This window comes from Drosophila serrata, unplaced genomic scaffold, assembly GCF_035046125.1.
Source record: "Drosophila serrata isolate PLE 108 unplaced genomic scaffold, ASM3504612v1 contig_291, whole genome shotgun sequence".
Taxonomy (NCBI): Eukaryota; Metazoa; Arthropoda; class Insecta; order Diptera; family Drosophilidae; genus Drosophila; species Drosophila serrata.
Window position 1 is genome coordinate 183,205 of NW_028257189.1, and position 26,438 is coordinate 209,642.

A 26,438-nucleotide genomic window follows, 5' to 3' on the forward strand; every position below is an offset into this window, starting at 1 on the left:
ACGCTCGTGAGCAGTTTTCTCTTTTTGTTGTTTACGACATCTGGTGTTTTGCAGGACTCTGGAGAGCGATTTCACGGTTTATCTTCCCTTTTGGTGTATGTTTTCCTAGTGCTCTTTATAGAGAAGGCGTGTGTCCATAATTACTCCCAGGTACGTGATTGCGTATTACGATGTGAGAGGTCCGCATACCCTGATCTCCACTGTTTCGGCGCGTTTTCTACTTAAAACCTGAACTTATTCGGTTTGTGTGAGGCCAGGATTCGACATGTTAAATCGTGTTGCTTGCAGCGGCCAGCTCCTTTGCTACCAATACCAGCGCTACGTCATAGCCAAAGCCGACGATGGTTTTGTTGAAATGTTGTGGGAACACACTGTTATCCAGAGCAGGGACTCCGACAGACCAGGATAAAAATCCTCTTACCCTTCCTTCCCATCAGACTACTCGCTTATCCACCTAGTGTCAGCGACGGCCAAACGTGACTTTTTCAATGACGTTCAGGATCGTCCTCTTCCTCAAACTGATTTGGTAAGTGTCCGCCTGCACGCTTTATAGCTGCCTCGACGTAAACACCATCTGTAAAACAATCCCGACCATGTCTAACAGACAAATGTGTCTATATGAGGGGGTCTCTCCCATTGGGGATTTTTATCCTTCCCCGGTTTCAGTAGTGTAGCAGATTCTTGAGATTCAACCGATACTTCTCGGCGTAATCCAACAAGTTCAAAGAGCCATGTTGCGATGTCTGAACTTGCGTTCTAGGTCGGAGGCAGGCAATGCATAGCTTCACGATGTCGTCGCTCGATCAGATCTCGCAGCGGTAACGCAGTCCGATGTTTTTAATCACATCGTCCACCAATGTAATTCAATAGTAATTTTAAATATGAATCCAATTGGTCCGATCTTTACAATGCCACTGACGTGGCAGTTGCCGATGTTGTATTTTATAATGCCATAAACTCATTTTTACCAAATGTGTTCTGTTATACTTTCCGCCAATCTCGAATAAGCCTCCATAATTTACTAAAGAATTGAGCTTAAAAATAAAAAACCTAGACTGTATGATAAATTTAAACTCACCAGTTCTCAACCTGCTCTTTTCTCTTATTTATCTGCTCGGTCAAACTTTACCATGCTGAACGCGCAGTGTTATAATATTTTATATTTGACTCGTTGCAGGGTCCAGTTCTCAAAAGTTTTTTTAAACAACTCACTCAAATTATACTGATTCAAATCAGACTTCTTACATCACGCCCAAAACGAACCTAATTTTCACTAATTGTTTAAACTTGTTTATAAATATATATTTTGTATTAATAGTCACTGCAGTTTATATCTTTGTCCATGCAACATAAATAAAAATAAAAACATGAATGAAAGTTAACTTCATCACGATGAAGTTTTTTTACCCTTACAGATAGAATTTCGATCACTAGGAATCAATACAATCCAATTATATATATTTATATTAAACAATGATAATGCCTGTTTTCATTTAATTCACCTATATATATACATTATATTTAAAGTTTCTACGATTGAGAGTATATAGAAAGTTTCATTCTGATAGCTTCAAAACTGAGGGACTAGTTTGCGAAGAAACGGACAGACAGACCAAAGACTATACACCCTTTGGACAGACTGACGGACAGACGGACATGGCTAGATCGACTCGGCTGTTGATCCTAATCAAGAATATATATACTTTATATGGTCGGAGATGCCTCCTTCAGTGCGTTGCTAACTTCTGACTGAAATTATAATACCCTGCAAGGGTATAAAAAGCTAATTTACTACTAAATAACTGGTATAACCTGGCTTACAAAAAAAAATTATAGCAACAACAAGACTTTTTGAGTCAGTGTAATTATGCATCCATGTGCACATACAAAAGACAAACAATATTTTTAAAAATTAATTTTGGAAAAAACATCAATATAATTTATAAAGTATACAAACCCTGTAAAACAATGACGACAAATTAAAAAAAACGCTGGGTCTGTTACGATTTTCGTCGTGTACGTCTTCCATAATTTCAAATCGTTGAGTTAAATATGTTGCATATGTACATATGTATTTATTCTACTGCAATTATAAAATTAGTAGATTCTTCAAATTTGAGCATAGTGGCGTCGTAATAGTTTTATTATCCACAACATATTTTTCTATAGATACTGAGCACTTATAGCATTGTAAAACGTTAGCAATGGAGTTTTTTGCTAAAATAAATAAGTTTATAATTGTTTTTTGTTTGTTTTAAAGATATTATATTTAACATCAGTTTACAAGAATGAAGAACAATATATCCAACAGAAACCACGGTATAAAATAAAAGTTAATAATAAATTAAATTAATATATTTTATATATGATCCGTTTTCCGATATACATAAAATTAAAATTGACATACAAAATTCCTATATCTTAAATAATATAAAAATATGTTATAAACTGGAAGAATTAAAGTTTTAAAATATATACAGTTATTATATATATGCAGTTTTTCTCTTGCACTATACCTTTCTCAATAGAATGAGAGGGGTTGGTGTTTTTTATTTGCGTTCTACCTTTCGAAAGAAGTAAGTAGTACATTTTATCTGGCAAACATAATCAGTAAATGCATATGATAAATAGTGGAGTTATATGTAAGCCAATTAAACAGTGGAGTTATAGAAAAAGCCGTGTAATTATATGGAAAACAGTGATATTAAGTAGTTTATGGGGAGAAAAACTAAAAGTAACAGGAAAGGAAGCTAGTTGAAACTGCGGCAAGGTCACTTTCGACCCAGGGTTACCTGGCACGGGTCGCTTTACACACCTGACTTGAGGGGAGGCTGTTTCAAGACTTGCCCAGGTCCGACATGGCTAGATCGACTTGCCTTTCAAGAATATGTATACCTTATTGGGTGGGAGGTGACTCCTTCACTAAGTTGCACACTCCTGGCTGGTTTGAATTGAATGCCGTAATGTCTACGCCCGTAATATGAGATTAAATTCACAAAAGGAAGCTAACTTCGGCACTCCGAAGTTTAAATCCCCTTGCAGATAGAACTGTGATCACTATGAATTAATAAAATATAAATTATATATATTAAAAAGCAATAAAGCAATACCTGCCTTCATTTTATTAACCTATACTATTTATATTTACAGTTTTACATTCACAGTTTTGCATTCTCCTCTATATTTAACGATCGTTTGTACGTGATCTATATGGTATAGTCATTCGATTTCCATAAAATTAAAACTGAAATTGTAAAATAATAAAATATAAAAAGGCAATATCTCAAATTTGATGAAAATCTGTGGAAAACTGAAAAAGTTATAATTTTTAATTGTATAATTTCCTGATCGTTCCTATGGCAGCTATATGATATACATAGTAGTCTGATTTTCATAAAATATAACACAAAATGACAGCTATATGTATATATATAATTTTATATATATCTATACTATTATATAAAGAGGTAATGTAAGTTTGTTTGTATGTATTGAATAGGCTCCGAAAGTACTTGGCAGATTTGAAAAATTCTTTCACTGTTGGAAAGCTACATCATTCCTGAGTGTTATAGGCTATATTTCATTTAAAAAAAAAAATAGGAATCCTTACTAAAATTAAGATAACGTAATCCAAGGTGTTAAAAAAAAAACCAAAAAACTACCTTACATCTACCGCCCTCTACAGGCAGCCAAAGCATTTCCTGTCAAACATTCAAAACATATTGAAATAGGGAATTGGAGATAAAAATTTTATTTTTTTGTTCAGGTTCAGTAAGAAACGAAGTCCTGCCACCCAAGAAGTAGAGTTTGGGTCGTCGTAAGCGTAATACAGAAGCAAAAAGACGTAAGATTACGAATATGAGTGACGAAGAACGGGCCTCCACAGAGAGAGACGCAATGTCGTTATTGGCCGGATGCATCAGGTCTGCATATACTGTCAGGCTCCTTCGATTGAATCAGACGAAACTTCGGTCCGAGGAATATATCCATTTGCGGGATGCTGTGATGAATGACCATAATACAACCAACGTTGGAAAGCTCACGATTTTGCCATCCTCATACATAGGTAGTCCACGCCAAATGCATGAATATGCTCAAGATGCCATGGCATATGTTCGTTGCTACGGCCGTCCAGACTTATTTATCACCTTCACATGCAATCCAGCTTGGGACGAGATAGTACAGCTGTTATTTCCTGGACAATCGTATAGGGATAGGCATGACATCACAGCCCGTGTTTTCAGACAAAAGCTCAAGTCACTGATGGATTTTATTGTGAAACATGGAGTTTTTGGATCTGTGCGGTGCTGGATGTATTCAGTAGAATGGCAGAAGAGAGGATTGCCGGATGCGCACATACTGATTTGGCTGCATGATAAAATTACTCCAGACGAAATCGACGATGTTATATGCGCTGAGATTCCATGGGCCGAGGTTGATACGGATTTGCATGAAGTTGTCATCAAGAACATGATCCATGGCCCATGTGGTACCCTCAACCCATGTTCACCATGCATGGTAGACGGGAAGTGTTTCAAGGGATATCCTCGGGCATTTACAGCCAACACCGTAACAGGGGACGATGGATATCCTATGTATAGGAGACGGTCAACTGAAGATGGAGGGACTTCGGCAAATTTAAACATGAGAATTGGTGATATTGAGGTAGACAATCGTTGGGTGGTTCCATACTCAACACTATTGTCAAAATCATACAAAGCGCACATCAACGTAGAATATTGCAATTCCGTGAAATCGATTAAATATATCTGCAAGTACGTGAATAAAGGCAGCGATATGGCAGCTTTTGGTGTTCAGGCAGTAAATGGTGACAACAATGCAGTACGAGTTCTCGATGAAATATCTCAATACCAGGCTGGAAGATACATAAGCAGCAACGAGGCTGCATGGAGAATTTTTTCATTCCATATTAATGAACGCTATCCAGCTTTAGTTCACTTGGAAGTCCATTAGGAGAATGGTCAACGTGTCTATTTCACAGTAAGAAATGTGCAAGAAAGAGTCCTGAATCCGCCAGCGACAACTCTGACTGCCTTCTTCACCTTATGCCAGGAAGATGATTTTGCCAGAACCTTGATGTATTCAGAAGTGCCCTCTTAACCATAATATGCCCAGCAGGTGGTCAACTAGCTCATATACCGAGGATACCGATGATCCAAAATGATATGACAGTCCCATTTAAACGGCTTCAATTTCCGGTAAAAACATCTTTCGCATTAACAATTAACAAGTCACAAGGCAAAACCTTCGAATTAGTGTGGATTGATCTGCGAAAGGAATGTTTTAATCATGGTCAAATGTATGTTGGTCTATCGCGAGTCGGAGCCAATGAAAATCAATTTATTTTGCTGCCACAAAATAAAACATCAAATATTGTTTACAGAGAAGCTCTAACAAAATAAATGTATTTTCTTTTAGGGTTATGACCTCAGTAATTGAAAAAAAAAATTAATAAAGGATGAATATGTGTCATATTATTATTATTATTATGAATGTGTTAAAATTGACAAATCTAAATGTAATGTTTAATGCCGTGCGAAGCCGGGACGGGCTGCTAGTATATATATATATATATATAAAATTTTCATAACATTTTACACAAAATTGTTAAATAATATTACAGCGGCGTAAAAACGGACAGAGGGACATGGCTAAATCGATGGTCGGAGATGACTCCTTCACTGCGTTGCGAACTTCTGAATGAAAGTTTAATACCCTGCAAGGGTATAAAAAGCCTCATAGTCGAAAAACGTAAACATACGACTGCTTTTGCGGTGGGCGGGGGATACATATGTACATAGAGAGGAGATATATATATTCTTTGAATTAAATTAAAAGTCGATGAAACGTTAAATAAAAGTGTTAATAATGTATTGAAATAATATAAAACAAAACATGGACATCTGGCTTGACTGGGAACATCCCTGAATTCAATTTTTCCTCTTCTGTTTTTCCTCTCTTTCTTTCAAATGCTCACACAACACACTCAGATTCTTCAGGTCTCAGATCCTCGCGTCTTGTTGTTTGCGTGGTGGGTAGTGGTAGTGGTGGTGGAGTTGTTGTTGTTCATGTTGAGAGGTTGGGGTGTTTGTCAGTTTCTCAACGCATTTGTCTACTTAAACTAGTTTCTGAAACATACATTAAGTCATTCGGTTCCTTTTTGGTTGCCTATCTGCCGGAATACTGGTGAAACATATGCATGAAATTTTTCCAATGTTTTCATAGTGCCTACATCTACCTTCGAAGCCGAAGCGGGCGGTAAACCTCCCATCTGTATTATTTCTTGACAAACTAATTGGGGGCAGCGGGACGGTAGCGCATTTTGGGGGGCGCTGCTTCGCCGATGCCACCACCAGTTGTGGCCACAATGCTGTTGGCCATGATCCCACCATCGGCATTGCCCATCCCGACCATTGACCGCACTGACAACCCTTCCGGGTGGCGAGGCCCACATAATGGGCTGCTGTGACAAGGTGGTGTCCATGGCATTGCCCAGCTGGGCGGCTGCCCCATAAGGTTTAGCCTAGTGGTAGGTGTTGTTGTGTGAGCGAAAGTTGACAGTCTCCTCGTTGTGCGATAGTGCGATTGTTGCTGATACTTTTTGTCTGTAGTTGCCGCCGGAGCGCTGGTTGGCATTGTCATTTTTGCCTCCGGATCCAGCCGCTTCTCCAATTCCTCCGTTCCCACCACTACCCAGTCCGACTTTTTAGCCAAATTCGTGCTGACTTTCATGTGAACCCGTTCGGTGGGTAGGACCCACCTTTTATGTAAAGTTCCCATTCACGCATGAATAAAGCGTGGCCCGAGTAATACATGATCGCTTCTCGGCTCATGATCAAATTTGTATGCAGCTTCGACTTGATGTTTTTATTTGTTACATTTAAATTGTAGTGAATTCATTTTGAACCATACTCAAACTTTTTTAGTATATTATTCGACCAACTGGGGATTGAACCTATGTCTTAATGTTTAACAGTCCGGCCGCTTACACTTCGCGCTACGCAGACAACTTAAATTGCGTCGGCAATATACACACATGTGCATATGATATATACACATGTGCATATGATATACACACATGAGCATATCGCGTGTGAGAGGGACAAAAACTTTCAACCTTTTTACGAATTTTTTTTTTGCTCGCTTGATATTTGTCTTTGCCGTTGCCAGGCGATCGTGACGCGTGGCTCAGGGTACATCCACCTTCCAAACAGGCTAGCGCAAGGTTAAATCCCACGCGAGGCTTTCTTTTTCTTAATTTATTTTTTAATTTGTTAATTCAATGAATTTTCTTTTAAAACTTTTTGTTTCAATCAATAACTGTGGTTAAATAAGATAACAAAATTATACTACATAAAAAGTACACAAACTTTTGAAAATATAATACAAAGTTATTATTAATAGGATTCTATTTCCTAGATATTTTCCGATATTCATTTAGTTTTAGTTTAGTTTCTACATAAAAAAAGCGAAAGCGATATCAGAACGATGCATAGTACACATCTAATAATTCGTTAGAGAGGGTCCTAGGGACTTTTAAATATCTTCCGTAGTTAGTTTTCCGGGTTTCTGAAGACTGTTTTTTTAGGAGTGTGTTTGAAGTAGTGTACTTGTGGTCTAAAAAGGATGGTCTCTATCATAGTACCCCGTCCCGCTACGAGCGTTACATCTACCACGTTTGACGATTTGGATGTTGAGCTACAGCACCATGTGAGCCATGGGTACCGTGCTCAAGTCTCGACGGGTTGACTATATTTATTAAGTCACTGTCCTCTTCCTTCGCTAATTCGTTCAGCGTCATTTTCTGGGCTGCTATTATGATTGTGTCCAGACCTAGGACTTACCTCGCCTGCCTCCAGGTTGTGCGCGCCCTTGTCCCTGGTGTGTCGCTTCTTGAGACGCAAGTAGTCACAACCTATGTCCCTTTGTTGATCTGGAGGACCGCGGACATTAACCCTACTCTTTAAGTAGTCGCTGTAGAAGTTACGGCGAACGGTCTCCTTGGATTGAAATCAGGAAAATTCATCATTCATCTTTCCAAGGAACGGAACGGAAAAACGCTCTCGTTTTGTATTAAAGTTTGAATCTAACCACCGGGGTTAACTTAATTTTTCTAATTTGTGTTAATAACTTCCCGTTCACTTCGCGTGTGCATGCAGCTATTCTAATTTTGTGTATATAATTGGTTTTATTTTCCAATTTAGTTGTGCTGCTAGTGCTAGCTTTTGCATATTTTGAATTTCTTTTTGTGCCTTCTTCGTCTAGCTTTTGTTTGCGCCGTCGCAACAGCTAAACGTTTTATCTATTTATCTCCCACGCTCTCCAACTCTCTCGCTTTAGCTGTGCCGCTGCACTTCTTTTCTTACCTAATCTAATACGTTCTCCCGCTCTCTCGCTCTCGCTGTGACTCTTCACTTCTTTCTTTATAGCTCTGTTGTTATTTTTTTTCCAAGTACAAGTACAGTGGTAAGTCCTCATAATGTCCGGAAATATTGTCTGTTTTGTTAAAACCTGCCAAAAGGCAATTGCTGCAGGTGACCTTACAATCGGCTGCTGGCTGTGCGACAACGTCATGCACGTCAAGTGTATTGGAGTTGCAGCTCGGACGGTGGACGATATAAGAAAAAACATCGGCCTGCGTTACTGTTGTGAGGCCTGTCGCGATGTAGAAAGGGAAATGACGTCTTTCATGCGGCAAACCAAAAGCGGTTTTAAGGGCATTTTAACGAGTTTTCTTAAAACTCTTGATATGTTCTTGGCGCTGGACACCCAATTTAATAGCCTTACGCTATTAAATGAGTCTCCTAGGCGCAAAAAAACTGCTATTGGTGGGCAGCATGTAGACGGACCCCAACTACCTGCAACGGGCTCTCAGCAGCAGCCTCCCACGGCACAGCCCTCGACCTCAGCAATAATTCCAAGAGTGCTGAGATCGAGCTCTAGGAAAGATTCGGTATCCGAATGTGCAGCGGGAGTGCCCGTACCGCCGGTGATTTCTGTTTTATCCCCTGGGGGGTCGCAAATATTGAAAGGTGGAAAAGTTCAAATTTTCTTACGCAAGGGACATTTCATCTTTCAAAATAAATGTCCCTAACGAGCTCTTTAACACTATTATATATATATATTATTACACAAAACCGCCTGTTGAGGTTATGTGAGAATATTTGGCGTAGTGGCATAGTAACCTACCCTCTTCAATCCTTTGCTTGGACCAGGCTAGCTTTGCCTTTTCCTTTTGGGAGAGGGAAACCTTGTCTTGGAGCCGGCTCTGGAGCCTGAAAGCCTTATACTGCGTCTTGGCCTTTAACCCTTAGCTTGACCTTTTCGGCCCGTCTCTGTGCGGGGAGATGGTGCCAGATTTCTTTTTCTCCTCTTTGGTGAGCTGAACGCTCTCCAGCTCCGAGTCTGTGTCTACGACCCGTGCGGCATAGCTCGCTCTGAGTCGTTGTTGGGGTTGATGCCAACGTAATTGCTTTTACTAAAAAAGGGACCTAACACATCTCTCTCGGATTGCGAATTATTCGCTGACAACCAAATTGTCTATAGGCCCCTCAAATGCGTTCTGGCGGCGGTGTTCTTATTGCTGTGAAATCTGACCTTATTTCTGAACTGGTTCCCATAACCTACTACGATAATTCTTTGGAGTTTGTTGCGGCTTGTATCCAAGTCCACGACTATTTTGTCTATGTCTCTTGCTCGTACATTCCACCCCGGTCTGACGCTACTATATATCATCAGCACCAGTCACTCAACTCTTGGTGTTTATGACCACTTATTACCTATAGGTGATTTTAACCTTCTCTCCAAATCACCTGATTCCTTGGTCCTTAGTCCTTGGTCTTTTTGAGCTTTCGTTGGGTCAATTGAACTACATAAGGAACTTTGCGTCTGAGTTTGCCAAAACCCTCGTCTTCAGAATTGATCCTATATCCTGTCCTAAACTACGCTTGTCACCCCACACTGGAAATACGTTTAGAAGTTTCATCTCCATCAATTCCTTGTCCAGATGTCGAACCATCAAGTTTTCACTGATTTCGCAAAGCTAATTTTTCTTTATACTCTTGCGTCATTTATGTCCGATCGTTTTCCTTACCCGACGCGTCTCCCAAGCTTTTAAGCTCAGGGACTACTTTGCGTACGAGCGGACAGAAGGACGGACTTAGATATATAAATTTTGCTGTTTATGCTGATCAAAAATTTGTATTCCTTATAGGGTCGGAATGTCTCCTTCACTGCTTTAAAAACTTCTGGGAAAAGTTATAATACTTTGCAAAGTTTTAAAACTAGAGTGTTGGAAATAAAAATTAAAGTAATATGTTCATGGATTATGAAACTTTCATGGTTATCTCATTTTTCATGCAGTTTCTATCTCAAAACAATTTCTAATAGTTTCTAAAGTCATCCTTATGAAAACGACAAAAACCTTCGCTTTGAATTGTAAAAAATGATGGGCTTACCGGGGCTCAACTTTTTCAACAGTTTCGTTCTGCAACAATTATTTCAAGAACTAGGAATGAAAAACTAAGTTAACCTTACCTATCTTCCCTAATTATATTTTTACTTTTAGTCCAAAGTTTTTTACGCAGTAGAGGAGTCGTTCTAGCCATTTCCGTCTGGTCTGTATATAGTTTGTTTACAAAAAACTGGTGTAAACGTGATTATTTTCGCGCCTTTTCTTTAATTTCGTTGGTCTCATGGCTATAAATATAAATTTCGCTGACGTTTTAAGTGAATTTATCTTATGTTAGCATTACTCTTTACGTTATTGTACTCATGTAAACCACACAGATATATATAAACTCCGGCTTGCCGAAGACAATTATCTTTTAAGTTTAATGCTAATACGTTGAAGTCCTTAGACCTTCTGCAGATACTGCATTGCATATTATATGTACATATGAAGAATTCCGGAACAATCAAAACATATTTGGAGAAATACTACAAATTGGCAAACAAATTTTGCAAAAAAATGCAAATGTAAATATTCAAAATAAGAATGGAGAAACTCCCTTACATATAGCAATTACAAGAAAAAATACAGAAATGATCAAGCTTTTACTTCAAGTGCCTAACATTAATATTAACTTGCGCACTTTGGAAGAGAAATGTGCTTTGGAGCTTAGCTTAACATTCCAAGAGAAGAACTTTAAACTTGCCTCAAGACTTTTAAAAATGGGTGCCGAACCGAATCCAATTAAATCAGCTACAGGAAATAGCCTTCTCCAGGTGTTCGCCTTGGATGAACAACGCGAGAGTACAGCTGTATTTCTTACAGACTTCGCCAAATTGGATTACTTAAATAAGAGTGGATTAACTGCATTACATATTGCATCATTTAAAAACATGTCAAACTTGATAAAAAAATTGATTATCAACGGAGCGTCATGCAATATACAATCAATAAAAAACGGGTTAAAATCACCCATTCACATGGCAGTTGAAGCAGATGCCATTGATGCATTAGAAGCATTTGTTCAGATGAAAGCTAGATTGCAAAATGATGACTTCAATTCCATTGATATTAATGGTGACTCACCCCTAAGCTTTTGCTTGGGATTAAAAAGAACTCGACTCGTCTCAACACTTATTAGAGGCGGTGCAGACGTTAATGTAAAAAATAAGGACAAAATAACTCTCTTGCAGCAAGAAATTATGAATGAAGACAGTGAGACTGCATTAGTTTTACTTAAACAAGGAGCAGATTTTACTTCTGTAGCAGGTAAATATTTATTATCATTATTGTTATTATTAATATAATTATATACCATACATAGGTGATCAGAACTCTATATTAATGCTGTCAATTGAACACAATCTACCAACAGTTGTGGATTTTCTTTGTACAAAAGGAATTTCATTGAATGTATCTGACAATAACGGTGTTTCCCCCCTGTGGACTGCTTTAGTTTTAGAACGAAAAGATGTGGCACGTGTGCTTGTGCGTCATGGTGTTGACACTGACTGTTGGCACAAAGGACCTGATGGGTATCAACAAACACTACTACATCGTGCAATAGATGAAAACAAAGTTAATATAGCCATATTTTTAATTCAAAGTCAGTGTGACTTAGACTCCGCTCGTCAAGCAGGCCCAAACGGGGAGGGCGGAGATGAAGTTCAGGAAAAAGCTTCTCCGTCTCATCTATGTTGTCAGTGGGGACTTACGCATGTTCTTCAAACTCTAATTGATCATGGTGCTAATATAAACGTGCTTGATGCTAATAAAAAAACCCCGCTACATATTGCTATAGAAAATCAACATGATGAGATAATAAACATTCTACTTTGTCACCCTTTAATAGATTTAAAACTTAGAGACAGCTTTGGAAACACTGCATTTGCATCCGCTCTAGACACTCGAAATCACAAGGCGGCGCAACGCATTTTAGAGCGACTTCCAACTGCAGCTGAGCAAATGGATCAACTAGGCCGTAATTTTTTGCATTTGGCTATTATAAAAGATGATTTGGAAACCGTTCTGTTTTTGTTATCTATTCAAGTAGACATTAATTCTCGGGTTCATGATGTTAATCAGTCAACGCCCTTACATTTATCAGCTGCATCACAAGTTGAAATGATAACTAGAAATCTCATATTAGCTGGTGCTCGTTTAAATGAGCGTGATGCTTTTCAAAAATTGCCCCTACACATTGCAATTGAACACGGCAATCTTTCTGCAGTATGTGCTTTAATTCAAAACGGTGCTGACTATGACGCAACTGATGCTGATGGAAACAATGCTCTACACCTAGCTGTACATGGCGGTCAGTTTTTAATTGTACGCGAACTTTTAACAGAATCAAGAGTAAATGCAGAGGCAAGGAATTCAAGAGGTAGAAATCCAATGCATGAACTTTGTAGAGTTGTGAAAGATAATACAGCAGGAACCATTTGCGAATTATTTTTAGAATGTATGCCAAAATACCCAATAAACACCCCTGACCTTGATGGAAATACACCACTTCTGCTATCCTTTATGCGTGGTCAATCGCCACTCTGTAAAGTACTGGTAAAAGCAGGAGCGTGTCTTGGCACTGAAAATAGGGAAGGTATAAATATTTTTAATTTCAAGTTGGCTACGGATCAACTTCTTCACAATTTGTTAGACAAACTGCCACAGGAATCACCTTGGTCTGAGTCTGATTTATGCCAAGAATGCAATATAAAATTTACAATAACCATGCGGAAACACCATTGGTAAGTATTATACAAATTACATTATTCCATCTTATATATTGATTTTATTTTAAGTCGCCATTGTGGTCGTGTTTTGTGCTCCAAATGTTCCAGCAACGAAGTACCGATTTTAAAATTTGGAATCAACAAACCAGTCAGAGTTTGCTCCGTTTGCTTTTATGTGCTGCATTGTGGAAATGTAACAGTTTTATGAATATATTTATTTCTATCTTTATTATTTTTAATAAATAAAATATGCAATGTTCGTGTGCTGTAAAGTATTAACCAAATAAATTGAGAATAAAATATTTATATAAAGTTCTAAAATCGTTTATTGAAGCCCATATTGTGACCCCACGTTTTAGGGTCCGTGCCGCCTAAATATAGACTTAAAGATATAAAAACATGATAGTGTGGATTTTTATATATTAATGCTAGATTATAATACATAGCTCCCCTTTCTGCGGCTTGTGTCGGTGCTAGAAAAGCTGATTTTAATTCAAATCGGGTCACTGGTGTCCTGGTTGGTGCTTTCGAGTTGGTCATAGTCCCAAGTGATCTACCAGACGTTACTACCGACAGAAAAGAGCGAAGCCTAATCCAGTAAAGCAAAAATCGGCTAAAAAAGCCGATCAGTGACAATGAGTAGCGATGTCCGATAAAGGTCAGGCAAAACTACCAGTTACCAGAGAGACGCCAGGGGAGAGCGAGAGCAAGGATAACATTAAACAAGAAAGAAAGCTAACTTCGGCACGCCGAAGTTTATATACCCTTGCAGATAGAACTTCTATGAATAGGAATCCATACAATGTAAATTATATATATTTGTGTTAAAAAACAATGAAGTAATAGCTGCTTTCATTTCATTCACCTATACATATTATATTTGCAGTTTTACATACACAGATTTGCATTTTTCCTCTACATCAAACGATCGTTTGTATGGCACCTATAAGATATAGTCGTCCGATTTTCATAAAATTTGACACAAAATTTAAGACTCATATAAAATAGCTATACCTTAAATTTGATGAAAATCAGTTGAAAACTAAAAAAGTTATAAATTTAATTGTATTAATTTCTCGATCGTTCCTATGGGAGCTATATGATATATTAGTCCGATTTTCATAAAATTTTACACAAAATTGTAGAGTATAGTAAAATGGCTATATCTTAAATTTGATCCAATTCTATTGAAAACTGAAAAAGTTAAACATTTTTTTGTAAAAATTTTACGATCATTCCTATGGCAGCTATATGATATAGTCGTCCGATCCGGCCCGTTCCGACATATATACGAGTGAGAGTATATAGAAGGCTAACTACAAAGTTTCATTCAGATAGCTTCAAAACTGAGAGACTAGTTTGCGTAGAAACGGACAGACGGACAGACGGACAGAAGGACAGACGGACAGACGGACATGGCTAGATCGACTCGGCTGTTGATCCTGATCAAGAATATATATACTTTATATAGTCGGAGGTGCCTCCTTCACTGCGTTGCAAACTTCTGACTGAAATTATAATACCCTGCAAGGGTATAAAAATAAGTTTGGCGGTGAAAATAATTGTGAATTTGTGTAAATACTTTTGACCCCCCCTGTATATATATATTTTTCTTTTCAATCGTCTGTAAGTTTGGCATATATTTAATATAAATCATGTGGATTAAATATTTTATATTTTTAATTAATTTGTGAATATGTAAATCTACATTAAAAGGTTATGTTTGTGCATATAGTGTATGGGTGTGTTTGTATATATATATACAAAAAAAAAAAAAATAACCAAAACAGGTGCAATTTAATGACGGACGTGCTGGTACGTGAATATGAATGTGCCTATGGACTTAATATATATATAGTGACATATTAACAAATTCCGTTATGTTCCAAGAAACATGAATCTGCAGCGTTGGAGATCCCACGCTGAACCAATGTAAACAATCCACATCCGGAGGAGGCAATTCGGCTTCTCAATAACATAAATAATTCTTTAAATGACTAAGTCGCGCTCTCTAAGTGGCACTCTCACTCTCAAATTATTATGTACAATCAATATCCCAAGCGGGCGATCTGGCTCCCCAACTTATGTAAATAAAGGGAAGTAGAAGCAATAACAATAATTTAGTCTTAAGCTGAGATCATCTGAATAAAGACGTAAACCTAAATATTCGTCTGTTAATTCAACTTGGCGTTGTCCTTAGTCAACTGACGGGACATTAGTTCGACTCAAATAAATATCAACACTTCACTGGCGCAGTCGGTAGAATACAAAAAGTATCAGAAAACAAGAAAGGAAGCTAACTTCGGCACGCCGAAGTTTATATACGCTTGCAGATAGAACTTCTATGAATAGGAATCCATACCATATAAATTATATATATTTGTGTTAAAAAACAATGAAGTAATACCTGCTTTCATTTCATTCACCTATACATATTATATTTGCAGCTTTTCATTCACAGATTTGCATTTTTCTTCTACATCAAACGATCGTTTGTATGGCACCTATATGATGTAGTCGTCCGATTTTCAATAAATTTGGCACAAAATTTAAGACTAATATAAAATGGCTATACCTCAAATTTGATGAAAATCTGTTGAAAACTGAAAAAGTTATAATTTTTAATTTTATTAATTTCTCGATCGTTCCTATGGGAGCTATATGATATAGTAGTCCGATTTTCATAAAATTTTACACAAAATTGTAGAGTATAGTAAAATGGCTATATCTCAAATTTGATTCAATTCTATTGAAAACTGAAAATGTTACAATTTTTTTTGTAAAAATTTTCCGATCATTCCTATGGCAGCTATATGATATAGTCGTCCGATCCGGCCCGTTCCGACATATATACGAGTAAGAGTATATAGAAGGCTAACTACAAAGTTTCATTTATATAGCTTCAAAACTGAGAGACTAGTTTGCGTAGAAACGGACAGACGGACAGACGGACAGAAGGACAGACGGACAGACGGACATGGCTAGATCGACTCGGCTGTTGATCTTGATCAAGAATATATATACTTTATATAGTCGGAGGTGCCTCCTTCACTGCGTTGCAAACTTCTGACTGAAATTATAATACCCTGCAAGGGTATAAAAACGGCAGCGTTACCTTGTAATGTAGGATAAAAACGTAGCAGAAGCAATAACCCCACTCCGTCTCCGAAATCGACGAAGATGAGTTGGTGTGAGAAGGAGGGCGAGATCAAGCGGACAAAGCTCAAATCCCGGCAGTAGTCGATGAGTTCGAGCGGTACGAGAAGGAGCACCCAGAATTGTTCTTGCCCACGCAGTCGAAGCACAACCGCTCGCATTAAGTAAGCGAGAGCGCTCCGAAGAGGCCGAAGAACGATAAGGGGGCCCCGAGAGCGGCATCCTTCATCAGACCGTCGAGGAAATGCAGTGAGGTGGCTAGAGACAGTTTTGCCATGGTACTGGTGGACGAGCTCAACGACGATGGGCCCATCAGACAACAGACAAATAACTATAGGAGCTATCTAGCCGACACCTTTTTTTTGATTCTTTAGACATTGTTAGAGGGCACCGGGTGATCATGTGCGACGACGAGTCATCGAGGGACTTTCTGGCGGAGTGCGTGACAAAGATTAGCATGGAAGAGGATTAGCATGATGCTAGTCTCTGCCAAAGATATCCCAAAAAGACCCCTCGCTGGCATCTGGTTGCCAAAGGGGCAATGCAACCACGAAAGGGTGCTTAAGACTCTGCGAGCACAGAATCTGGGCTATCCTCAAGGCGGAGCGGGAGATGAAAACAAGTCAGCCGTTCATGTTCCTTATTAACCAGCGATGCCTAAAACAACTGAAAATGTGGATTACAAGGTTCGGTATGGCATCAGAGAGGCCAAGATAAAGGTCTCCCTAGCCGAGCCAGACGATGTCCTCGAAGATGAAGTCGACGCTCGCACGCTTCAGCAAATCTTGCAATTCTCCAAGAGCAGGACATCGAGATCGGCCTAATACAAGACCCATGGTCTAGGGATAGGGCAATATCTGGAATGGCCTTGAAAGGATATACAGGTCGATAGATCGAGGGCGGGTATAATTATCTAAAACAAACCACCTTAACGCACTTCTATATCGCAACCTTAGCAACTCAGATCTAGCATTGGCCAGGTTTGAAGCAGCGGACGGGACAGCTATACTCATAACCGGCACCCCCTGAAGCGTTCATCAGGGCGATGCAGTGGGCTGAGGAGAATAAGACTACGCTGAAAAAGTTATAATTTTTAATTGTATTAATTTCCTGATCGTTCCTATGGCAGCTATATGATATACATAGTAGTCTGATTTTCATAAAATTTAACACAAAATGACAGCTATATGATATAGTAGTCCGATTTTCATAACATTTTACACAAAATTGTTAAATAATATTACAGCGGCGTAAAAACGGACAGAGGGACATGGCTAAATCGATGGTCGGAGATGACTCCTTCACTGCGTTGCAAACATCTGAATGAAAGTTTAATACCCTGCAAGGGTATAAAAAGCCTCATAGTCGAAAAACGTAAACATACGACTGCTTTTGCGGTGGGCGGTGGATACATATGTACATAGAGAGGAGATATATATATTCTTTGAATTAAATTAAAAGTCGATGAAACGTTAAATAAAAGTGTTAATAATGTATTGAAATAATATAAAACAAAACATGGACATCTGGCTTGACTGGGAACATCCCTGAATTCAATTTTTCCTCTTCTGTTTTTCCTCTCTTTCTTTCAAATGCTCACACAACACACTCAGATTCTTCAGGTCTCAGATCCTCGCGTCTTGTTGTTTGCGTGGTGGGTAGTGGTAGTGGTGGTGGAGTTGTTGTTGTTCATGTTGAGAGGTTGGGGTGTTTGTCAGTTTCTCAACGCATTTGTCTACTTAAACTAGTTTCTGAAACATACATTAAGTCATTCGGTTCCTTTTTGGTTGCCTATCTGCCGGAATACTGGTGAAACATATGCATGAAATTTTTCCAATGTTTTCATAGTGCCTACATCTACCTTCGAAGCCGAAGCGGGCGGTAAACCTCCCATCTGTATTATTTCTTGACAAACTAATTGGGGGCAGCGGGACGGTAGCGCATTTTGGGGGGCGCTGCTTCGCCGATGCCACCACCAGTTGTGGCCACAATGCTGTTGGCCATGATCCCACCATCGGCATTGCCCATCCCGCCATTCCGACCATTGGCCGCACTGACAACCCTTCCGGGTGGCGAGGCCCACATAATGGGCTGCGGTGACAAGGTGGTGTCCATGGCATTGCCCAGCTGGGCGGCTGCCCCATAAGGTTTAGCCTAGTGGTAGGTGTTGTTGTGTGAGCGAAAGTTGACAGTCTCCTCGTTGTGCGATAGTGCGATTGTTGCTGATACTTTTTGTCTGTAGTTGCCGCCGGAGCGCTGGTTGGCATTGTCATTTTTGCCTCCGGATCCAGCCGCTGTTCCAATTCCTCCGTTCCCACCACTACCCAGTCCGACTTTTTAGCCAAATTCGTGCTGACTTTCATGTGAACCCGTTCGGTGGGTAGGACCCACCTTTTATGTAAAGTTCCCATTCACGCATGAATAAAGCGTGGCCCGAGTAATACATGATCGCTTCTCGGCTCATGATCAAATTTGTATGCAGCTTCGACTTGATGTTTTTATTTGTTACATTTAAATTGTAGTGAATTCATTTTGAACCATACTCAAACTTTTTTAGTATATTATTCGACCAACTGGGGATTGAACCTATGTCTTAATGTTTAACAGTCCGGCCGCTTACACTTCGCGCTACGCAGACAACTTAAATTGCGTCGGCAATATACACACATGTGCATATGATATATACACATGTGCATATGATATACACACATGAGCATATCACGTGTGAGAGGGACAAAAACTTTCAACCTTTTTACGAATTTTTTTTTTGCTCGCTTGATATTTGTCTTTGCCGTTGCCAGGCGATCGTGACGCGTGGCTCAGGGTACATCCACCTTGCAAACAGGCTAGCGCAAGTTCAAATCCCACGCGAGGCTTTCTTTTTCTTAATTTATTTTTTAATTTGTTAATTCAATGAATTTTCTTTTAAAACTTTTTGTTTCAATCAATAACTGTGGTTAAATAAGATAACAAAATTATACTACATAAAAAGTACACAAACTCTTGAAAATATAATACAAAGTTATTATTAATAGGATTCTATTTCCTAGATTTTTTCCGATATTCATTTAGTTTTAGTTTAGTTTCTACATAAAAAAAGCGAAAGCGATATCAGAACGATGCATAGTACACATCTAATAATTCGTTAGAGAGGGTCCTAGGGACTTTTAAATATCTTCCGTAGTTAGTTTTCCGGGTTTCTGAAGACTGTTTTTTTAGGAGTGTGTTTGAAGTAGTGTACTTGTGGTCTAAAAAGGATGGTCTCTATCATAGTACCCCGTCCCGCTACGAGCGTTACATCTACCACGTTTGACGATTTGGATGTTGAGCTACAGCACCATGTGAGCCATGGGTACCGTGCTCAAGTCTCGACGGGTTGACTATATTTATTAAGTCACTGTCCTCTTCCTTCGCTAATTCGTTCAGCGTCATTTTCTGGGCTGCTATTATGATTGTGTCCAGACCTAGGACTTACCTCGCCTGCCTCCAGGTTGTGCGCGTCCTTGTCCCTGGTGTGTCGCTTCTTGAGACGCAAGTAGTCACAACCTATGTCCCTTTGTTGATCTGGAGGACCGCGGACATTAACCCTACTCTTTAAGTAGTCGCTGTAGAAGTTACGGCGAACGGTCTCCTTGGATTGAAATCAGGAAAAGTACATTCGCCTTCGGTAGGGATGGGATTAATTCCCTGTCCACCACCTCCAGCATGACCTCGGGTCGTCCAGGATTTTGACCCCGTTCAGCCACCCCGCACCATCAAATGTGGGCATGGGGGCCTTGGAATCATTCTCCATCCGTGCAAACAGCGATTGTACGAGCCGCGCGTGAACCGCCTTTCACCACGCTTCGGTCATCTTGCCGTTTATGACGCTTCAGTCAATGAGTGCAACGATCATATGTTGTTTTGTCACTTCATTATCTTTACCTCCTGCTTCATTCGTTTCTTTACTATTGGTGGAGGAACTGCCTGCTTGGCGCCGCGTTGCCGCTCGCCAAAGCGTGTTTAATAACGCGTTGCCTTTTGCTGCCCAGTAACTCCTTCACTTTGGTGGCAAAACCGCCTGTTGAGGTTATGTGAGAATATTTGGCGTAGTGGCATAGTAACCTACCCTCTTCTTAGCTTGACCTTTTCGGCCCGTCTCTGTGCGGGGAGATGGTGCCAGATTTCTTTTTCTCCTCTTTGGTGAGCTGAACGCTCTCCAGCTCCGAGTCTGTGTCTACGACCCGTGCGGCATAGCTCGCTCTGAGTCGTTGTTGGGGTTGATGCCAACGTAATTGCTTTTACTAAAAAAGGGACCTAACACATCTCTCTCGGATTGCGAATTATTCGCTGACAACCAAATTGTCTATAGGCCCCTCAAATGCGTTCTGGCGGCGGTGTTCTTATTGCTGTGAAATCTGACCTTATTTCTGAACTGGTTCCCATAACCTACTCCGATAATTCTTTGGAGTTTGTTGCGGCTTGTATCCAAGTCCACGACTATTTTGTCTATGTCTCTTGCTCGTACATTCCACCCCGGTCTGACGCTACTATATATCATTAGCACCAGTCACTCAACTCTTGGTGTTTATGACCACTTATTACCTATAGGTGATTTTAACATTCTCTCCAAATCACCTGATTCCTTGGTCCTTAGTCCTTGGTCTTTTTGAGCTTTCGTTGGGTCAATTGAACTACATAAGGAACTTTGCGTCAGAGTTTGCCAAAACCCTCGTCTCCAGAATTGATCCTATATCCTGTCCTAAACTACGCTTGTCACCCCACACTGGAAATACGTTTAGAAGTTTCATCTCCATCAATTCCTTGTCCAGATGTCGAACCATCAAGTTTTCACTGATTTCGCAAAGCTAATTTTTCTTTATACTCTTGCGTCATTTATGTCCGATCGTTTTCCTTACCCGACGCGTCTCCCAAGCTTTTAAGCTCAGGGACTACTTTGCGTACGAGCGGACAGAAGGACGGACTTAGATATATAAATTTTGCTGTTTATGCTGATCAAAAATTTGTATTCCTTATAGGGTCGGAATGTCTCCTTCACTGCTTTAAAAACTTCTGGGAAAAGTTATAATACTTTGCAAAGTTTTAAAACTAGAGTGTTGGAAATAAAAATTAAAGTAATATGTTCATGGATTATGAAACTTTCATGGTTATCTCATTTTTCATGCAGTTTCTATCTCAAAACAATTTCTAATAGTTTCTAAAGTCATCCTTATGAAAACGACCAAAACCTTCGCTTTGAATTGTAAAAAATTATGGGCTTACCGGGGCTCAACTTTTTCAACAGTTTCGTTCTGCAACAATTATTTCAAGAACTAGGAATGAAAAACTAAGTTAACCTTACCTATCTTCCCTAATTATATTTTTACTTTTAGTCCAAAGTTTTTTACGCAGTAGAGGAGTCGTTCTAGCCATTTCCGTCTGGTTTGTATATAGTTTGTTTACAAAAAACTGGTGTAAACGTGATTATTTTCGCGCCTTTTCTTTAATTTCGTTGGTCTCATGGCTATAAATATAAATTTCGCTGACGTTTTAAGTGAATTTATCTTATGTTAGCATTACTCTTTACGTTATTGTACTCATGTAAACCACACAGATATATATAAACTCCGGCTTGCCGAAGACAATTATCTTTTAAGTTTAATGCTAATACGTTGAAGTCCTTCTGCAGATACTGCATTGCATATTATATGTACATATGATGAATTCCGGAACAATCAAAACATATTTGGAGAAATACTACAAATTGGCAAACAAATTTTGCAAAAAAATGCAAATGTAAATATTCAAAATAAGAATGGAGAAACTCCCTTACATATAGCAATTACAAGAAAAAATACAGAAATGATCAAGCTTTTACTTCAAGTGCCTAACATTAATATTAACTTGCGCACTTTGGAAGAGAAATGTGCTTTGGAGCTTAGCTTAACATTCCAAGAGAAGAACTTTAAACTTGCCTCAAGACTTTTAAAAATGGGTGCCGAACCGAATCCAATTAAATCAGCTACAGGAAATAGCCTTCTCCAGGTGTTCGCCTTGGATGAACAACGCGAGAGTACAGCTGTATTTCTTACAGACTTCGCCAAATTGGATTACTTAAATAAGAGTGGATTAACTGCATTACATATTGCATCATTTAAAAACATGTCAAACTTGATAAAAAAATTGATTATCAACGGAGCGTCATGCAATATACAATCAATAAAAAACGGGTTAAAATCACCCATTTACATGGCAGTTGAAGCAGATGCCATTGATGCATTAGAAGCATTTGTTCAGATGAAAGCTAGATTGCAAAATGATGACTTCAATTCCATTAATATTAATGGTGACTCACCCCTAAGCTTTTGCTTGGGATTAAAAAGAACTCGACTCGTCTCAACACTTATTAGAGGCGGTGCAGACGTTAATGTAAAAAATAAGGACAAAATAACTCTCTTGCAGCAAGAAATTATGAATGAAGACAGTGAGACTGCATTAGTTTTACTTAAACAAGGAGCAGATTTTACTTCTGTAGCAGGTAAATATTTATTATCATTATTGTTATTATTAATATAATTATATACCATACATAGGTGATCAGAACTCTATATTAATGCTGTCAATTGAACACAATCTACCAACAGTTGTGGATTTTCTTTGTACAAAAGGAATTTCATTGAATGTATCTGACAATAACGGTGTTTCCCCCCTGTGGACTGCTTTAGTTTTAGAACGAAAAGATGTGGCACGTGTGCTTGTGCGTCATGGTGTTGACACTGACTGTTGGCACAAAGGACCTGATGGGTATCAACAAACACTACTACATCGTGCAATAGATGAAAACAAAGTTAATATAGCCATATTTTTAATTCAAAGTCAGTGTGACTTAGACTCCGCTCGTCAAGCAGGCCCAAACGGGGAGGGCGGAGATGAAGTTCAGGAAAAAGCTTCTCCGTCTCATCTATGTTGTCAGTGGGGACTTACGCATGTTCTTCAAACTCTAATTGATCATGGTGCTAATATAAACGTGCTTGATGCTAATAAAAAAACCCCGCTACATATTGCTATAGAAAATCAACATGATGAGATAATAAACATTCTACTTTGTCACCCTTTAATAGATTTAAAACTTAGAGACAGCTTTGGAAACACTGCATTTGCATCCGCTCTAGACACTCGAAATCACAAGGCGGCGCAACGCATTTTAGAGCGACTTCCAACTGCAGCTGAGCAAATGGATCAACTAGGCCGTAATTTTTTGCATTTGGCTATTATAAAAGATGATTTGGAAACCGTTCTGTTTTTGTTATCTATTCAAGTAGACATGAATTCTCGGTTTCATGATGTTAATCAGTCAACGCCCTTACATTTATCAGCTGCATCACAAGTTGAAATGATAACTAGAAATCTCATATTAGCTGGTGCTCGTTTAAATGAGCGTGATGCTTTTCAAAAATTGCCCCTACACATTGCAATTGAACACGGCAATCTTTCTGCAGTATGTGCTTTAATTCAAAACGGTGCTGACTATGACGCAACTGATGCTGATGGAAACAATGCTCTACACCTAGCTGTACATGGCGGTCAGTTTTTAATTGTACGCGAACTTTTAACAGAATCAAGAGTAAATGCAGAGGCAAGGAATTCAAGAGGTAGAAATCCAATGCATGAACTTTGTAGAGTTGTGAAAGATAATACAGCAGGAACCATTTGCGAATTATTTTTAGAATGTATGCCAAAATACCCAATAAACACCCCTGACCTTGATGGAAATACACCACTTCTGCTATCCTTTATGCCTGGTCAATCGCCACTCTGTAAAGTACTAGTAAAAGCAGGAGCGTGCCTTGGCACTGAAAATAGGGAAGGTATAAATATTTTTAATTTCAAGTTGGCTACGGATCAACTTCTTCACAATTTGTTAGACAAACTGCCACAGGAATCACCTTGGTCTGAGTCTGATTTATGCCAAGAATGCAATATAAAATTAACAATAACCATGCGGAAACACCATTGGTAAGTATTATACAAATTACACTATTCCATCTTATATGTTGATTTTATTTTAAGTCGCCATTGTGGTCGTGTTTTGTGCTCCAAATGTTCCAGCAACGAAGTACCGATTTTAAAATTTGGAATCAACAAACCAGTCAGAGTTTGCTCCGTTTGCTTTTATGTGCTGCATTGTGGAAATGTAACAGTTTTATGAATATATTTATTTCTATCTTTATTATTTTTAATAAATAAAATATGCAATGTTCGTGTGCTGTAAAGTATTAACCAAATAAATTGAGAATAAAATATTTATATAAAGTTCTAAAATCGTTTATTGAAGCCCATATTGTGACCCCACGTTTTAGGGTCCGTGCCGCCTAAATATAGACTTAAAGATATAAAAGCATGATAGTGTGGATTTTTATATATTAATGCTAGATTATAATACATAGCTCCCCTTTCTGCGGCTTGTGTCGGTGCTAGAAAAGCTGATTTTAATTCAAATCGGGTCACTGGTGTCCTGGTTGGTGCTTTCGAGTTGGTCATAGTCCCAAGTGATCTACCAGACGTTACTACCGACAGAAAAGAGCGAAGCCTAATCCAGTAAAGCAAAAATCGGCTAAAAAAGCCGATCAGTGACAATGAGTAGCGATGTCCGATAAAGATCAGGCAAAACTACCAGTTACCAGAGAGACGCCAGGGGAGAGCGAGAGCAAGGATAACATTAAAAAACGGCAGCGTTACCTTGTAATGTAGGACAAAAACGTAGCAGAAGCAATAACCCCACTCCGTCTCCGAAATCGACGAAGATGAGTTGGTGTGAGAAGGAGGGCGAGATCAAGCGGACAAAGCTCAAATCCCGGCAGTAGTCGATGAGTTCGAGCGGTACAAGAAGGAGCACCCAGAATTGTTCTTGCCCACGCAGTCGAAGCACAACCGCTCGCATGAAGTAAGCGAGAGCGCTCCGAAGAGGCCGAAGAACGATAAGGGGGCCCCGAGAGCGGCATCCTTCATCAGACCGTCGAGGAAATGCAGTGAGGTGGCTAGAGACAGTTTTGCCATGGCACTGGTGGACGAGCTCAACGACGATGGGCCCATCAGACAACAGACAAATAACTATCGGAGCTATCTAGCCGACACCTTTTTTTTTGATTCTTTAGACATTGTTAGAGGGCACCGGGTGATCATGTGCGACGACGAGTCATCGAGGGACTTCCTGGCGGAGTGCGTGACAAAGATTAGCAACGCTTGGAATAGGATTAGCATGATGCTAGTCTCTGCCAAAGATATCCCAAAAAGACCCCTCGCTGGCATCTGGTTGCCAAAGGGGCAATGCAACCACGAAAGGGTGCTTAAGACTCTGCGAGCACAGAATCTGGGCTATCCTCAAGGCGGAGCGGGAGATGAAAACAAGTCAGCCGTTCATGTTCCTTATTAACCAGCGATGCCTAAAACAACTGAAAATGTAGATTACAAGGTTCGGTATGGCATCAGAGAGGCCAAGATAAAGGTCTCCCTAGCCGAGCCAGACGATGTCCTCGAAGATGAAGTCGACGCTCGCACGCTTCAGCAAATCTTGCAATTCTCCAAGAGCAGGACATCGAGATCGGCCTAATACAAGACCCATGGTCTAGGGATAGGGCAATATCTGGAATGGCCTTGAAAGGATATACAGGTCGATAGATCGAGGGCGGGTATAATTATCTAAAACAAACAACCTTAAGGCACTTCTATATCGCAACCTTAGCAACTCAGATCTAGCATTGGCCAGGTTTGAAGCAGCGGACGGGACAGCTATACTCATAACCGGCACCCCCTGAAGCGTTCATCAGGGCGATGCAGTGGGCTGAGGAGAATAAGACTACGCTTATCCTCGGGTGCGATACCAATGCTAGGCACACGCTATGGGGAAGTAAGGAAAGAAACGAAAGGGATGTGTCTCTTTTCGATAGTATTATAAGTCGTGACGTCACTATCCGTAAAAAGGACGAGACGCTGACCTTGATTTTTCAAAGTACGGAAGAATTTCAAGGCTGGGAAGAGGTTCTAAATATAACTCTCCAAATGGAGGACAGCAATTATAAGGTAGGAAAATAGAGGGACTC

The 26,438-nt window shown here is 39.4% G+C and overlaps 2 protein-coding genes across 7 annotated transcripts in view; both read left to right on the forward strand.

Annotated features, from left to right (window-relative positions):
- LOC110184526 (ankyrin repeat and FYVE domain-containing protein 1-like) overlaps positions 1–26,438 on the forward strand; it is a 189,089-nt gene that overhangs the window by 118,327 nt on the left and 44,324 nt on the right. For 3 of the 6 annotated variants that reach the window (XM_086836624.1, XM_086836619.1, XM_086836620.1), the window contains 3 exons: positions 10,881–11,740; positions 11,796–13,218; positions 13,273–13,524. The exons of 1 other annotated variant lie outside the window; for it this stretch is intronic. Coding sequence is in view for 4 of the 5 variants with exons in the window: in XM_086836619.1 (XP_086692745.1) it covers positions 10,881–11,740; positions 11,796–13,218; positions 13,273–13,411 (2,422 nt within the window). In the remaining variant the exon portion in view is untranslated. Of the gene's footprint in view, positions 1–10,880; positions 11,741–11,795; positions 13,219–13,272; positions 13,525–26,438 lie in introns of those variants that run through there. 2 more of the 6 variants (XM_086836622.1, XM_086836623.1) reach the window with 2 other exon arrangements.
- Positions 21,906–24,660, forward strand: LOC110179907 (ankyrin repeat and FYVE domain-containing protein 1-like). The gene is made up of 4 exons (XM_020947504.2): positions 21,906–21,939; positions 22,028–22,876; positions 22,932–24,354; positions 24,409–24,660. The coding sequence occupies exons 1-4, from the start codon at positions 21,906–21,908 to the stop codon at positions 24,545–24,547; spliced, it is 2,445 nt and encodes an 814-aa protein (XP_020803163.2). The 3' UTR covers positions 24,548–24,660.

Excerpts from the sequence above, each read along its gene's own strand:
- LOC110179907 (XM_020947504.2), top strand. The coding sequence starts at position 21,906 with ATGTTAGCATTACTCTTTACGTTATTGTACTCAT. Across the intron at positions 21,940-22,027 it reads CTTTACGTTATTGTACTCAT|ATACTGCATTGCATATTATA; the intron begins GTAAACCACACA and ends GTCCTTCTGCAG. Across the intron at positions 24,355-24,408 it reads ACCATGCGGAAACACCATTG|TCGCCATTGTGGTCGTGTTT; the intron begins GTAAGTATTATA and ends TTTTATTTTAAG.